This window comes from Triticum urartu, chromosome 2A (assembly GCF_056163025.1).
Source record: "Triticum urartu cultivar PI428250 chromosome 2A, HENAU_Tu73, whole genome shotgun sequence".
In the NCBI taxonomy this organism is placed as follows: domain Eukaryota; kingdom Viridiplantae; phylum Streptophyta; class Magnoliopsida; order Poales; family Poaceae; genus Triticum; species Triticum urartu.
The window spans coordinates 255240239-255257373 of NC_141874.1; the positions used below are offsets into that span (position 1 = coordinate 255240239).

Below are 17135 nucleotides of genomic sequence, written 5' to 3' on the forward strand. Positions count from 1 at the left end.
AGATGCAGCCGTACGAAAACTCTTGACGACTTGGTCAAGAACGACTGCAGCAAAAAATCTCAGTCTTGGCGGCGATTTGACGGCTCGGTGGATAGCGCACAGTAGCCGCAGAAAAAACACCGTAGATTGAATTCCGATCGGACTCGGCGGATTGCGCAACGCGGCGGCAGCGCACGCAGACGCAAACCCTAATCTCTCGTCTCAAAACTCGTATATAAAACCTCAACTTTGATACCACTTGTTAGATAATAACGAGATAAAAAAGACACGAGAGCACACAGATTTTTACGTGAAAACCCTTGCGGGAGAAAACCACGGACGCACGAAGGCGCAATCATTATGAGGAGGAGTATTACAAGCACGAGACGACAGACCGACTGAGATGCGACTACATGGGGTATATAAGAGGGGCAACACATAGGAGTCCTTGTAGGACAAGTAAACGAATTGTACTCGTACGCGTCGGTACCAACGCAAAAGCCCACACCGGTTGTACTACATCTAGTCCAACACGGTATAATTTGGATCACAATTTAGCACCTTCAAAAGAGTTTTTCAACAAAGGGAGTCTGAGAATTTGGGACCAACATTAGCTACTGTTTTATTAGACAAATATCTGGCTTTGACAATATCTTGCCAAACTCCAGTCTGAGTCTCTAGTTTCCACCACCACTTCACTAGAAGACTTAAGTTTTGTTTCCTCAGATCTTTCACACCCAGACCTCCTTTGTCCTTGGATCTACAAACTCTCTTCCACTTCACGAGGTAGTATCTTTTTGTCTTACTACACCCCTGCCAAAAAACATTGGAGTATACCGGGTCTCTTTGCTGATTATATACGTGTACGAGTGCAATTATTTGATGATTAGCTCACGCTGACCTGATTAGTCATCTCCTTTCCCTACGTGCAGCCCATTTACAATCTCCTTCATGTATTGCTCCTCACGTCGTCTCAAGCAACGTGCTCGCGTGTAGGACGAAAGTAATCAAACCAGCTCCCGCGCAAAACTATATAACCAGCACTGGAACCAACCTCAGGTCAATCCATCTCTCGACACCTCATTTCTCCGACGAGCACGATGAGGACGGCGTTGTCGCTTCTCTCCTTCCTCGCCGTCTCAGTGCTTATCCTCGCCCCCATGGCGATGGCGGACGGCTACAGCCAGCCGCAAGACTACCAGCCGCCGGCCTACAGGAAGCCCGCGGACGGCCTTGCCGCCGGATACTACGGCGAGTCGTGCCCCGACATGGAGGGCATCGTCCAGAGGGCCGTCAAGAAGGCCTTCGCCGCAGACTACACCATCGCCGCGGGCCTCATCCGCCTCTTCTTCCACGACTTTGCCGTCGGGGTATGCAATGCATGCAAGAATTATCATACGATTCATCTCTCTCCTCAGATCATCAATCTGCACCGTGCTAATTGAATTCAAAATGCATGCGTGCGCGCCCGTGGCTTAATTTGATCGATAATCAGGGGTGCGACGCGTCGATCCTGATAGACGCGCCGGGGAGCGAGAAGTACGCCGCGGCGAGCAAGACGCTCCGGGGCTTCGAGCTCATCGAGGCCATCAAGACGGAGCTGGAGGCCAAGTGCCCCAAGACCGTCTCCTGCGCCGACATCCTCACCGCCGCCACCCGCGACGCCAGCAGGGAGGTGGGAGTGAGCTACTGGCCGCTCGTGTACGGCCGCAAGGACGGCCGCCAGTCCCGCAAAGAGGCCGCCGACAAGTACGTGCCCATGGGCCGCGAGAGCGTCACAGACCTCGTCGCCTTCTTCGAGTCCATGGGCCTAAACGTCCGCGACCTCGTCGTCCTCTCCGGCGCGCACACCATCGGCAAGGCCAGCTGTGCCGCCGTGAAGCCGCGTCTGTGCAAGAGCAAGCCGGAGACGCTGGACGGCAAGTACGGCGACTTCCTGAGGCGCAAGTGCCGCCGCGGCGACGCGGAGCACGAGCGAGTGGAGCTTGACGGCGTCACGCCCACGGCGTTCGATAACGGCTACTACAAGAACCTGGAGCGCAGGATGGGACTCCTGGAGACGGACCAGAAGATGCTCCATGACTCCCGGACCAGGAGCTTCGTCCAGGAAATGGCCCGAGAGCCCGAGGAATTCAAGCGCCAATTCGCCGAGTCCATGCGCTGCCTCGGCAACGTGCAGGTCCTCACCGGCAGCGAGGGCGAGGTTCGATCCAAGTGCTCCGCCGTCAACTACTGATCGATCCACATACGTCGGCGAAACAGCATGCGCATCTCGGTTAATTTCTTGGTTCAGGAGCGAAATGTTGCTTGCCTTTTTGGGTTTATTAATTCACTTGTTTTGGTTAATCTTTTCTAAACTACCTATATACTTATACAGTACTACGTGTTTGTGGTGTAAAGTCATGGCATGTGTCAGACATACTTTTGCCTCCCATTGGTTGGAGCCGATGAATGATCTTTTTCAACGTTTTTTTTCTTTTCGAGACACCCAAATCCATTATAAAAGTTCACTGGAAGCATTCCAAATATAAATATAAATTAACTTGTTTATCATTATTTTCTATAGAACTTCATGGACTGCATGATTTCAATTTGGGTTAATTGGATTTATGCCACTGTAACTTTCACGAGTTGAAGAAATGGCATTACAAAAAGTGAAGTTGGAAATATGCCATTACAACTTTCTCATACCTCTACATATGACATTTTCTTTACTTAAGAGAATATCAGTTCAATAAACGCTTGTATTTCAATGTGTATTTCAGTACTGGGCTGGGGAATCAGTAGCTGCATCGCGCGCCACTCCAGCCGCAGCATGCCCGTCGCGCCCACCTCCATGGCTGCCGCCGACGGAGAAGCCACTGGCGGGAATCTCGGCGACCTCTCCATGGCTTCACGTGGATTTAGTTCTACGAGTGGAGAGTGGACAACTTATAAACACAAGCACCTTGCTTGCACACGCACATAAGCTGGCCTTGCCGTGGACAGAGTTTCCCGGCGCGCCGGCGCCGTCGTTGCGGAATGACGCTGCTGATTCCACTTTTCACGCGACGACGCATGCGTCTGCCTTCGGCCACCGCCGCTCCCCTCTAGACGTCGGGCCGCGCACACCTCCCGTCGTCACCGCGCCACCCTCCAGCCGCCGGCGCCGCTCACCTCCAGTCACCGGCCGCGTGCCTCCAGCGGGCGGGCCCCTCCAGACGTCGGGCTGCGCGCGCCTCCAGACGTCGGGCTGCGCGCGCCTCCTGCCGTCGCCGCGCCAACCTCCAGCTGCCAGGCCGCGCACACCTCCAGCGCCCACTCCCCTCCAGACGCCACCCGAGGTGTGCGTGTGCATGCGGCCCGAATCAGTTTGGGCCAGCGTATAAAGGTATGTGAATGTATACGGGAGATATAAAAGGCAGTATATGGACGGGTATCGAAGACAATGGAAAATGTAGATGTATGAAAAAGTTGCAGTGGCATATTCCCAACTTCGGCTTTTGTAATGGCATTCTTCCAACTCGTGAAAGTTGCAGTGACATGAATCCAATTAACCCTTTTAATTAAGGAGCCCTTTACCGGATGACTAGTGATAGGCGGCGTCGGTTGATCCATCGGAAGCCACTATGGTCTTCTTATGTGAGGTCGAGTTCGTCTAATCCTTGCTTCTCATCCAGGAAAAAATCCTCCTTATCTTCTCCTTTATGTCTTGTCACTCCCAGTCTCCCACACATGGCATGGTTTGCTCCGCTCGCAACTCCACTGTTCGGTAATGAGGACATGACACCTGGGCATACCAGGTAGGCAGGCATTGGATCAACCATGTCATCTACCAAGGTGTTGAGTCGGCCATTCGAGCGCATGCACCAGCCAGGAACCGCACCAACCTCAGAGACAAGGAAGCAGAAAGCTACCTGCGCATGTTTTGTTCGACCAAGGGGCGTAAACCCAAAATTATTCAGATCAGGGCCATGTAACCCTAGCTCGGCAGAGTATATAAGGCGAGCTAGGGCCCTCTCGGGCCAGGATGACATTCTAGAGCCATTTTTTAAGAAAGAGCTTATGGAAAAAGCTGGGGAGCCATTTTTCCCATAAGCCCTCTCTTAAAAAATATGCCGCCTCTAAATTTTTTTGAGACTTTTAAATTAGTTATCCCATAACTAGTTTAGAAGCCTCAATGAATATAAGAGAGGGCTTATGGAAAAAGCTGAGGAGAGGCGGCTTATTTTTTAAGCCGCCCAAAAGAACTGGCCTCTAGTAAGGCTCTCCTTGGCAACTCAAAGATTTATGCTTTTATTAAGATAGAATGGTATTTTGCTAGTCACCAACAAAAACACCAGAAATCCATTCAATTGTATGGTGCTGTTTGGAAGGCGGTTATGTCTAAGAGCACCAAAACTCCAAACAATCACCGCGCACACCGCATGGAGGAGTTCATCGCGCAACGGGCTTCTGGACACTTGATATATCTCAAACATATCTATAAATTTTGATTGTTTCATACTATGTTTATATCATTTTGGCATAGTTTTGAAATCAATTTTTATCAATTTTCTAGATTAACCTATTAACTCAGTGCCCAGTTTTTCAATTTATAGGAAAACCAATTTTACGGAGCTCCAAAAATACCCCCCAAAATTGCACAAATTATTTTTCCTCGGGAAGCTTCCAAAGGGCTCAGGACCCACCGGAGGGGCCCCACAACCTCCACGCAACCCCACCATGCGGCCAGGGGTGCGTAGGCCCCCTGAACCTCCTATCCACCGCCTTTCGATGCTTATATTTTTTTCCTCTCCATAAACCCTAAACATCGAGGAGTTATTCTGTTTCTGCCGTCGCACCTCTCTGTTCCTTGGCGATCCAATCCAATTGGGAGCCCTTTCCCGATACTCTGTCGGAGGGGGAAATCATCACGGTGGCTATCTTCATCAACTTGAAAGTCACCATGAGCACATGTAAATAGTTTCCTTTGGACTATGGGTCCATATCAGGAGCTAGATGGCTTTCTCTCCATTGCTTGTCAATACAATGGTCACATGAGCCGCCCTACGTGCCCGCGATCCATCTGATGTAGTATGTTGGTGCGTTTGTTGCAGTGTGATGAATTTGTCACTTTATGATCAGATTTATTGATGAGTCTTTTTGAGATCTATTTGGTTTGTTTGTTGCATAATTCTTATTCATATATGCTCTATGGTTTAATTGTCTTTGTTTGACAAAGTTTGATATTTGATCCCCAAAAGTGGGGGTTGTGTATTGATGACCCACAAGTATAGGGGATCAATCGTAGTCCTTTCGATAAGTAAGAGTGTCGAACCCAACGAGGAGCAGAAGGAAATGACAAGTGGTTTTCAGCAAGGTATTCTCTCTAAGCACTAAAATTATAAGTAACGAGTAGTTTGATAGCAAGATAATTTGTAATGAGCAAGTAATGGTAATGGTAACAAAAGTGCAGCAAGATAGCCCAATCCTTTTAAGGCAAAGGACAGGCCAAAACGGTCTCTTATGATGAGCAAAGTGTTCTTGAGGATACACGGGAATTTCATCTAGTCACTTTCATCATGTTGGTTCGATTTGTGTTCGCTACTTTGATAATTTGATATGTGGGTGGACCGGTGCTTAGGTGTTGTTCTTACTTGAACAAACCCCCTACTTATTATTAATCCCCTCGCAAGCATCCGCAACTACGAGAAAAATATTAAGAATAAATTCTAACCATAGCATTAAACATTTGGATCCAAATCAGTCCCTCACGGAATAGCGCATAAACTAGGGTTTAAGCTTCTGTCACTCTTGTAACCCATCATCTAATAACTACTCCACAATGCATTCCCTTAGGCCCAAATATGGTGAAGTGTCATGTAGTCGACGTTCACATGACACCACTAAGGGAACACAACATACATACCGTCAAAATATCGAACACATATAAAATTCACATGATTACTTGCAACAAGATTTCTCCCATGACCTTAAGAACAAAAAGAACTACTCAAAAATGATAATCATGCTCGAGATCAGAGGGGTATTAAATAGCATATTAGATGTGAACATATAATCTTCCACCAAATAAACCATATAGTAATCAACTACAAGATGTAATCAACACTACTTGTCACCCACAAGTACCAATCTATAGTTCCGGTACAAAGATTGAACACAAGAGATGAAGTGGGGTTTGAGAGGAGATGGTGCTGTTGAAGATGTTGATGGAGATTTCCCTCCCCAAGATGGGAGAGTTGTTGGTGATGATGATAACGATGATTTCCCCCTCCAGGAGGGAAGTTCCCCCGGTAGAATCGCTCCGCCGGAGGGCAAAAGTGCTCCTGCCCAAGTTCCGCCTCGAGACGGCGGCGCTTCATCCCGAAAGTCCTCTCCTTATTTTTTATAGGTAAAAATGACTTATATACCATAACAGGGGCACCATAGGTGGGCCGAGGAGGGCACAACCCACCAGGGCGCGCCTAGGCTCCCTGGCGTGCCCAGGTGTGTTGTGCCCACCTGGTGGGCCCCCTCTGGTACTTATTGGCTCCAATATTTCTTATATATTCCATAAAAATTCCCCTTAAAGTTTCAGCTCACTTGGAGTTGTGCAGAATAGGTAGCCTGACGTAGCCTTTTCAGGTCCAGAATTCCAGCTGCCGGTATTCTCCCTCTTTGTGTGTACCTTGCATATTATGAGAGAAAAGGCATTAGAATTACTCCAAAAAGTATTGTTATGGGTAAAAACAATATAAATAACAGTAGGAAAACATGATGCAAAATGGACGTATCAACTCCCCCAAGCTTAGACCTCGCTTGTCCTCAAGAGAAAACCAAAATCGAAAAACATGTCCACATGCTTGGAGAGAGAGGTGTCGATAAAAACAAAATACAGGCATAAAAGCATCATGTATATTATTATGACAACAACAAACTTTAACATAAAACTTTATCACATAACTTTTATCATAAACTTTCATCATAGACTTCTCATGAGTAAGTAACAATTCATCAAAACATCGAAGTATAAAGCATAAACTCTATTGTAAACCAACAAACTATGTTCTCAGTCAACTTTACAACTAGAATTCATCATCTTTTCAGGAAGGGTCACATATCGGAGCCTTTTTGGCAAGTCCACATACTCAACCATCATATAGTCTTCTATGATTGCTGAGACGTCTCCAATGTATCTATAATTTTTGATTGTTCCATGCTGTTATATTATCATTCTTGGATGTTTTACAATCATTTTATATCATTTTTTGGGACAAACCTATTGACATAGTGCCAAGTTCCAGTTGATGTTTTTTGCTTGTTTTTACATCGTAGAAAATCAATATCAAATGGTGTCCAAATGCAGCAAAACTTTTTGTGGATTTTTTGGACTAGAAGACACCAGATGGGCCAGAGAAGCACCTGGGGGTGCCCCGAGGGGGGCACAACCCACCAGGGCGCGCCTAGGCCCCCAGGCGCGCCCAGGTGGGTTGTTCCCACCTCGGTGGCCTCCCGCACCGCCTCTTTGCTCTATAAATACCCCAATATTCCAGAAACCCTAGGGGAGTCAACGAAAATCAATTCCAGCTGTCACAAGTTCCAGAACCACCATATCCAATCTAGACACCATCACGGAGGGGTTCATTATCCTCATTGGTGCCTCTCCGATGATGCATGAGTAGTTCATTGTAGACCTACGGGTCCGTAGTTAGTAGCTAGATGGCTTCCTCTCTCTCTCTCTCTCTTGATTCTCAATACAATGGTCTCTTGGAGATCTATTTGATGTAACTCTTTGAAAGTGCGTTATATCGACTAGAGGGGGTGAATAGGAGATTTTTACAAATTCGTCACTGAGGAAATTCAACTTGAGGAAGATCCTAAGTCACGAACTACTTGCAGCGGAATAAGTACTCAGGTGTATGCATAACAGAACAGTAGCATAGTAATCATGATGAAATGAAACATACACAGTACATGTAGCATGTAAACATGATAAGTAGGCTGAAGACAAAGTGACTGAAGAATTAGGATTGAGGAAATTGAGAAAGTCTTCAGTAAAAGTTTTCGAACAATAACAGTCAAGTTCATCAACACATGAATGACGAAATGAAAGGGTTGAGGAAATAGAACCAGTTGTTTGGTGAATACGATGATTTGGTAGACCAGTTCCAACTACTGTGATAGTCATACGTCTGGTTGGAGCGGCTAGGTACTTAAACCTAAGGACACACAGTCCTCACCATATTCTCCTTGAGCTAAGTTCACATAGACCTTGCCCAATCACTCATGGGAAGTCTTGATGTGACTTCCAAACCTTCACAGACTCGGTCACTCTGCGATCCACAATTCCTCTTGGATGCTCTAGACCATGACGCTTAACCGTCTGGAGGATGCACAGTCCTCAAAGGTAATAAGCATCGGTTCCACACAGGAACAATCTCTTCAGTGATGCTCAATCACTTTGGGTTTGTAGGTGTTTGGGTTTGGATTTTTCCTCACTTGATGATTTTCACTCAAAGTCCTCGGAGGATGGGATGCTCTCAATTACAAGTGTCAGTTTCTCTCGGAGCAGCCAACCAACTAGTGGTTGTAGGGGGCAGCTATTTATAGCCTAGGGAGCAACCCGGCATGATAAGACATAAATGCCCTTCAATGATATGACTGTTAGGTGGGTAGATATTTTGGGATAGCTGGTGCATAGCACAACAATGGTCGGAAATTTGAGTATCAAATTCCTCAGGGCTATCATGTTCCTCACTTGTAGGCAATCGCACTGGAGAATTCCTAACTCCTTAGTCAAAACAAATTTCTTAGAGACCAGAAGATCTTCGTCTCTGTCACTGAAGAAATTGACTGAACTATATGAGATTTCCAATGGCTTCACTCGAAAGGATTGGGTAGGTGTAGGATTTTGAGATGAGCATAACTTGGAGAGTGTTTCCTTAGTTTTACCTCGACCCCCTTGAACAATATGGTATTTCCTATGACTGAAGAAAGAGAAAATGAAACTACAAAAACAAAAGTCTCCACGCTTCATAATCCTCGCATGGATATCAAAGTCTTTAAGGTCACACCAATTTCCTCATTTTCAAAGTCTTCAACAAAACCAAAGTCTCCAACTAAAGACATTCATTTTTAGGGGTCGACTTTCATTGTAAATATCAAACTACTCATAGACTTATAGAACCTATGTACACTCACAAACACATTAGTCCCGTAACCTATAAGTCTTCAGTACACCAAAATCACTAAGGGGCACTAGATGCACTTACAATCTCCCCCTTTTTGTTGATTGATGACAAATAGGTTAAGTTTTCAACGGGGATAAACATATGAAGTGTAAATACTGATTTTGAGGAATTTGATTGCAATATATAGAAGAACTCCCCCTAAAGATGTGCATATTTGAGTAATTTGCCTTAAATAGTAAATGCACATTGTCGAGTAAAATCATGGAGATCTCCCCCTATATCTTGTAATTCATACACGCACTTAACATATGATATGAAGAATTTGAAATGCAGGATGAAATATGGACTCTGACGAATTCAACATGCGTGCATTAAGGTACATGGGGAAATAAGCCTGTAGAAAGTAGTTCAAAAGAGTCAGAGCACCACAGGACTTAAGTTTACAACTAATCAGAGCAAACACCTCAGAAGAGCAAGGGTTGTAACTTAACCAAAAAAACACCCATATATAAGAGGCCCGCTTGAAGGCTAACTCAAATTTCTCCCCCTTTGTCATCGAATGACCAAAAGGGACAAAAAATGACGACTAACGCCCATGAAGAATATCATCATGATGTCGATGGAGGACCGTCGACGTTGCTGGGGTCTTCCGTTGGAGTAGGGCCTGCCATAGTGCCGTGCAAGTCTTCAGCTTCATCCGTCTCACGTGATGAAGAATATGAACTGGCGACCAGCTGAGGAACTTTAACCTTCTTGAATTTCTTCGAAGGTGGCTGAGACCAGTCAAAGTCCTGTTGGAAGCCCATCTCCTTAAGATCTTCAGCACTATAAAGATTAGACAGAATAGCCCAGGTGCGGTCAAAGACTTCATGGAAATAGTAGTAATTCTTCTTCAAAATATTTTGTGTGACTATCATGTTCTGAAGAATTGCACCAAACTGATGCTTGACCCACTTGTGATTGCGATCAACCTTCTGATGAAGACTGAGGAGAAGCACACGATCAGTCATCACACGCGGAGCAGTGGCTTGAGGATTTTGCTTTGAAGCTTTGGCGGCAGAATCTTGTGTTGCAGAGTCGTCATTGCTGGAATAGGATGCAGCTTTGCGAAACTGTCCATCCAATGGACGAGTGCCTTCATCAATAATAGCAGCTTTGCCCTTCTCATCAGCTGAGGAAATAGTCCTTTTGAGGACTTCAATAGGTGGCAAATAGCTGAGATGATTTTGATAGTCAGCCTGGTAATGAATTGAAGACATTGATCTGATGAATTTCATGATCCAGGGAGCATAAGGCTTCAACTCAAAAGGTGACAGAGCAACATTGGTCAAAGTTCTCATGAAGATATTGTGGTAGTTGATAGGAATACCATGTATGATATTGAACATCAAATTCTTCATGATGACAACAACCTATTCTTCATCAGAGTTGTGGCCCTTGATTGGAGTGAGGGTTTTGGTCAATATGCGATAAACTTTCCTTGGCACATATAGCAATTCCTTCACAAGGAATGTGGTCCTTGGAGCCTGGCCAGCCTTCAAAGGCTTCACCAGCACTTGCATCAAGTGATTTGAAAGTTCAGGTTCCTCATAAATGAGTCTGGCGCCTTCAGTGGGAGGACTGGCTGGGACGACATGAAGCAATTCAGAGGGCGGTGCTTTGTAATGAGTATTTTCAAACATCCAGTCCAGTACCCATGAATTTACATCTTCCACATTGCCAGTGAGATGCACTGTAGTATAGAATTGAAGAATAAGTTCTTCATTCCAGTCGCAGATGTCAACATGGAAGTTTAGAAGCCCAAAGTCATGAAAAACACTGAGGACAAGTTGGAATCACGGGAGAGACTCCATATCCACGTGAGGAATTTGACGGTGCTCAAAAACCTTATCCTTATCAAATAGGAGTGAAGAGTAGAAGTTCATCTAACTCGCTGTCCAGAAATGCTTGCGTCAAAGTCTTGCTGAGTCATAGGGATTGTAATCCATGAAGAAATGATGCTCAGCAAAGAAATCATCAGCCTTGAATTTCTGCTTCTTGGTATAAGGATTTTGTGGCTTCAGCTGAAGATTTATAGTTGAAGGCTTCACAGCCTCTTGGCGCACAACCTCTGGAGCCATAGACTGAGGAATTTCAGCGGCAGTTTCAGCAGCAGCCTCCATTTCTTCAGCATTAGTAGCTGGAACTTCTTCAAGAATAGAATGAAGTAATGTTTGATGTCCTTCAGAGCCCATATGAATTTCTTCAGTTTGAACTGGGGACTAAGGAATTTGTTGCAGAGGAGTGGTCAAGGGTGAATTGGGGTGAAGTCTTTCCCAATAATCATCATTAAGCACTGGAGTGGTAGAACCAATATCCACATCCTCATCTTCATCTATTTCTTCAACGCCGGCCTCTTCAGCTGTGAACTGAGGCATGGGTGATGAAACCAGTGGAGTTGAAGGGACATCATCCACTTCAATTTCTTCATCCAACTGCTCTGAAGAAGCAACAAAAGGATTATCTTCATCAATGTCATCAGTTATGACATATTCCTCACCAAAGGGAACAATCTCCTTTGAGGGCATGATTGAAATGGGAACAACATCAATGGGGTTGGTGTATGAACTCGACAAAGTCTTCACTTTTTTGGGAGCTGAAGACTCTACAATAGCTGATGCTTTCCTTTTCTTCATAGTTGCCTTCTCCGCAGCTTTAGTTTTCTTCGCTTCTGTTGCAGAAGGAATGTTGATATTCTTCATCTGTGATGACTTCGCAGGAGGAGCAGATGAAGTGTGTGCAATTTCTTTAGGCACAACTGATGAGTTTCCCTGCCTTGTTCAGTTTCCTCAGGCGCAGTAGCAGATGCTTTGACTGGCTTGGTTTGTTCTTCAGGCGCAACATTGGAGGTTGCCCTGGCAGTTTCTTCAGGAGCTGGAATTTCTTCAGCAGCCCTAGTACTTTCAGTTTCTTCAACAGTATGATGTTCATCATGAAGGAAATATGCCCTAGAGGCAATAATAAAGTTGTTATTTTATATTTCCTTATATCATGATAAATGTTTATTATTCATGCTAGAATTGTATTAATCGGAAACCTGATACATGTGTGGATACATAGACAAAACACCATGTCCCTAGTAAGCCTCTACTAGACTAGCTCGTTAATCAAAGATGGTTAAGTTTCCTAACCATAGACATGTGTTGTCATTTGATGAATGGGATCACATCATTAGGAGAATGATGTGATGGACAAGACCCATCTGTTAGCTTAGTATGTTGATCGCTTCAGTTTTATTGCTACTGCTTTCTTCATGTCAAATACATATTCCTTCGACTATGAGATTATGCAACTCCCAGATACCGGAGGAATACCTTGTGTGCTATCAAATGTCAAAAATGTAACTGGGTGATTATAAAGATTCTCTACAGGTATCTCCGAAGGTGTTTGTTGGGTTGGCATAGATCGAGATTGGGATTTGTCACTCCGAGTACCGAAGAGGTATTTCTGGGTCCTCTCGGTAATGCACATCATAATAAGCCTTGCAAGCAATGTGACTAATGAGTTAGTTACAGGATGATGTATTACGGAACAAGTAAATAGACTTGCCGGTAACGAGATTGAACTAGGTATGTAGATACCGACGATCGAATCTCGAGCACGTAACATACCGATGACAAAGGGAATAATGTATGTTGTCATTACGGTACGACCGATAAAGATCTTCGTAGAATATGTAGGAACCAATATGAGCATCCAGGTTCCACTGTTGGTTATTGACCGGAGAGGTGTCTCGGTCATGTCTACATAGTTCTCGAACCCGTAGGGTCCGCATGCTTAACGTTCGATGATGATTTTGTATTATATGAGTTATGTGATTTGGTGACAGAATGTTGTTCGTAGTCCCGGATGAGATCACAAACATGATGAGGAGTATCGAAATGGTCTAGAGGTAAAGATTGATATATAGGACGATGGTATTCGGACACCAGAAGTGTTCCGGGGGTACTGGGTACATATCGGGTCACCGGAAGGGGTTCCGGGCATCCCCTGGCAACTACATGGGCCTAATGGGCCAAGAGGGGGACAGACCAGCCCCTAAGGGGCTGGTGCACCCCATGTAGGCCGAAATAGGAGGGGAAGGAAAGAGGAAAAGAGAGAAAGGAAGGGGAGGGATTCGGCCTCCCCCTTCCTTCCCTCCTCCCTCCTTCCTTCCCCCTCCAGAAGTTATGGTAAGGGGGGGTGGGAATTGCACTAGGGCCCTGTCGGTGTCAAAACCGGCGGATCTCGGGTAGGGGGTCCCGAACTGTGCGTCTAAGGCGGATGGTAACAGGAGGCAGGGAACACGATGTTTTACCCAGGTTCGGGCCCTCTTGATGGAGGTAAAACCCTACGTCCTGCTTGATTAATATTGATGATATGGGTAGTACAAGAGTAGATCTACCACGAGATCGGAGAGGCTAACCCTAGAAGCTAGCCTATGGTATGATTGTATGTTGTCCTACGGACTAAAACCCTCCAGTTTATATAGACATCAGAGAGGGTTAGGGTTACACAAGGTCGGTTACAAAGGAGGAGATACACATATCCGTATTGCCTAGCTTGCCTTCCACGCCAAGTAGAGTCCCATCCGGACACGAGACGAAGTCTTCAATCTTGTATCTTCATAGTCTAGCAGTCCGGCCAATGGAGATAGTCCGGCTGTTCGGAGACCCCCTAATCCAGGACTCCCACAGTAGCCCCTGAACCAGGCTTCAATGACAATGAGTCCGGCACGCAGTATTGTCTTCGGCATTGCAAGGCGGGTTCCTCATCCGGATATACCACGGAAGAATTTGAATATAAGGATAGTGTCCGACCCTGCAAAATAAGTTCCACATACCACCGTAGAGAGAATAATATTTCCGCAAATCTAATTTGCTGACTTGTCTTGGCAACACGACATTATGCCATGGCCCGGTGATTATTCGAACCGTTTCCTTTAACTAGCCCCGCACATAACGCGAGGCAGTTTTTTGACATGTCTTGTTGAAGCAGAGATCGTGTCCCCTTATTACGGGATTCTCATCAATACGGGCGTGGGTAACCCAACCATGTCTAGGACTCCTAGATTATAGGCAAGTCCCAAACGGCTACGGAGAGGACGCTTGATATTCACCTTCTTTATAAAGGGACAAGGATTTTACTTTTTCCTCCCGTGCTCAATCGAATCCTTCCCCCGCCTCGAGTTCTAACACCCAAAGCCCAGGTCAGGTGCTCCGGATCTTCAATTGTGTCTGGATCTAGCCTTCAAGGCTGATGGATGCCCTCCTCCATTACGGAAGAAGACATCAAGAAGTTGAGGGGGGCCAGATACCTGACCGCCGAGGTTTCGCATCGGCTGCCTGCCCGAGGGCAGGTCGTCCCTACTCCTGAACCCAACAAAGACGTCGTGTTCATCTCCCACTTCCTCCACGATCTAGCCCTGACTCCTTTCTCCACATCTCGACATTCATTGTCGTGTGTGAGGCCTTCCTCCGCATTAACCCTCACTTCGGCCTGTGGCTCAAGACCTTTAACGTGAAGCCAAAGATGGTCGAGGGGCAGTATGCAGCGTGCGGAGGCGCATTAATGAGAAAGATAGCAGGAGCTCCATGGCCCAAAGGTTCCTTTCCAGAGGTGTCCGGATTATGGCAACAAGAGTGGTTTTATATCACAGCTCCCAGAAGTGCCAAGTGGGTGGCTGCCCCTGCTTTCTGCTCAGGCCCTCCACCACAACTGATGTCATGGATTAGCAGAGGGCTGAGCTGGGGTCCTGCCAAGGACGTGCCTGTACTGCAAATCCACATCCAAAATCTCTTCGAAGGAGATTTTAGTTTGATTATGGTGGCGCAAGTCATGCTGGTTCATCGAGTCCAACCTTGCAAACGCCGGCCCCTCCGCATGTGGGAGTTCAACCCAGAAGGGCCGCGTACTATTCAGAATTTCCTCAGCCTGACGCATGAGATGTACAAATCATTCTTCGGACCCCAAATAGAGTGTCCGGATACTACCGAGGACGTGGGCCTGAGCAGCAACCATACCGCCGACCAAGTAAGTAATCCTCTAGCCGAACACACCATCTTTTATTTACCACGACGTCATCCTATGAAATCGCTCTTTGACCAGGACTGGATAACAAAGGCGAAGATGATTCGGTGTTCGACCCCCCTTCTTGAGGGTTTGGAAAATCCGGTACTGGAAAAGATGCTCGAGCTAGCACCTTGCCCGGAGCCCTCAAAGGAAGACAAAGGGGGGAATAATGAGGGCGAAAGCGGGCCTCCATCGCTACCTATTCTGACCGAGGGAACGAGCGCCTCCGTGAGGGAGGATAACCGAGGGGAGGAATTGGACATTCTCTCACCCCGGGGAAGGAAGAGGACTACCTCTGAAGATCCGGAAACCCAGGTTTCCAAGCAGGAGAAGAAATCTCCACCAGAGGGTCCTGCCTTGGAGGGTGCTCTTGCCGCACAAAGTCCGCGCGGGGATCAGCCCTCCAACGAGCTGTAAGTAACCAAAAATTACTTTAATAGTGGAGATATACTACCTTACCTCTGAGGAAAATAACCAAAGTATTTATTGCAGTTCAGATCTTAGCCCTTCTCAGCAGAGCTCGTCTTCGGGGGATCTTCTTCCGGAGATGATGAAACGCCTCCCCCGGACTCCTCCGCTCAAGAAGCGGGCGACCTTGAAGTGTCGTAAAGGAGGGCCTCTCCAGATCCGGTGAGGCCAGAAGATAATCCTATAGTCACCCGAAGTCCCCAGCGTTCGGCTCTCGAAGAGAGCAAACAGAAGAGTCTAGCACCGTCTGGTATGCGTTCGGACGTACTGAGAGAGCTGTTGGAGTGAGCGGCCATCTCAAAACAACACCGTATATTTATGGGTACGGTGATGGAAAGGATCTCATCAGTCGAAAGCGGGTTGCATGATGCCTTTATGAGTCTACTGACGGGCTTTGAGGTATGTAAAATGATATACATTTGTGGTGGTACCACACATTTTTAGGTGTGCCATGTGTAGATAGTAGCCCCTGAGACTCTGGTTGTCGCCGAGAACGACGGCAAACAGAGGATCGTAGTCCCAAGTAATAACCATACCGCTTTGATGTGCAGGTAGCGGGAGCTTCGGTGGCTAGCCGGACTCATGAATTTGCCGAACTGAAGCGGCAACTGGATGCAACGGATGCCGACATCGAGCTTGTTAACAAGAGGCTTGACGAGGCACAGGGTAAGTTTTATTTTCTGGCGAATGCCACATAGTAAGAGCAACATGATGCCAGTATTTTTAATATGTTGTGACTGCAGATGGAGCTGCCACCGTGGAAACCTTGCGGGCAGAACTTGCCCGAGCCAAGGAACAAGCAAGGATTAGTAATGCGGCTGCTTTGAAGGCGGCCGAAGAGTTGAAAGCCGAGAAGGCCGCGCATTGCAAGAGCAAAGAGAAGATGGCCAAGATGGTCGTAAAATTAAAAGACACTGCCGACCGTTGCCGGTTCCTTGAGAAAGAAAACCGAGCGAAGGCAACGGACCTTGAAAAGGCCACGATGGCGGACAAAGACACCCGCTCTGCTATGAGAGCGAAGAAGGAGGAGCTGAGGGAAGCCGGGGATATTGCGGCTGGGAAGCCCTTCATGCTATGGAGGAAGTTCGGAGATCCACGGTATGCCCCTCTGGATCGGCTGTGGAGTTCCGCAGATGCATATATGGACTTGGCGGCGAGCGCTGCCGATGCGGCCAAATACTTCCAAGGTCAAACAGATTGTGAAGTGGACAAGTTGTTCTGGTTGCAATTCAACATTCCAGAGTGTCCGCTTCGATTGACTGATCAGCTAGCCGAATGGGCCGAACTAAATAGGTTGTCCGGACTCGCCATGAGGTCTGTCGTGGATCAACTGTGGCCAGAAAAGCCGAAGCCGAACAGCTATTTCAGCTTAGTGCAGCAGTTCCTTGGTGCAGTGCCACGCATTAATGCGATGAAGAGGTCGGCGTGCGTAGAAGGTTCGCGGAT

The 17135-nt window shown here is 46.7% G+C and overlaps 1 protein-coding gene across 1 annotated transcript; it reads left to right on the plus strand.

Annotated features, from left to right (window-relative positions):
• Window positions 1-1055: 1055 nt before the first annotated feature.
• LOC147984735 (Peroxidase superfamily protein) lies at window positions 1056-2444 on the plus strand. Its single transcript, XM_087543717.1, has 2 exons — window positions 1056-1349; window positions 1475-2444. The coding sequence occupies exons 1-2, from the start codon at window positions 1080-1082 to the stop codon at window positions 2213-2215; spliced, it is 1011 nt and encodes a 336-aa protein (XP_087399843.1). The 5' UTR covers window positions 1056-1079; the 3' UTR covers window positions 2216-2444.
• Window positions 2445-17135: the final 14691 nt, after the last annotated feature.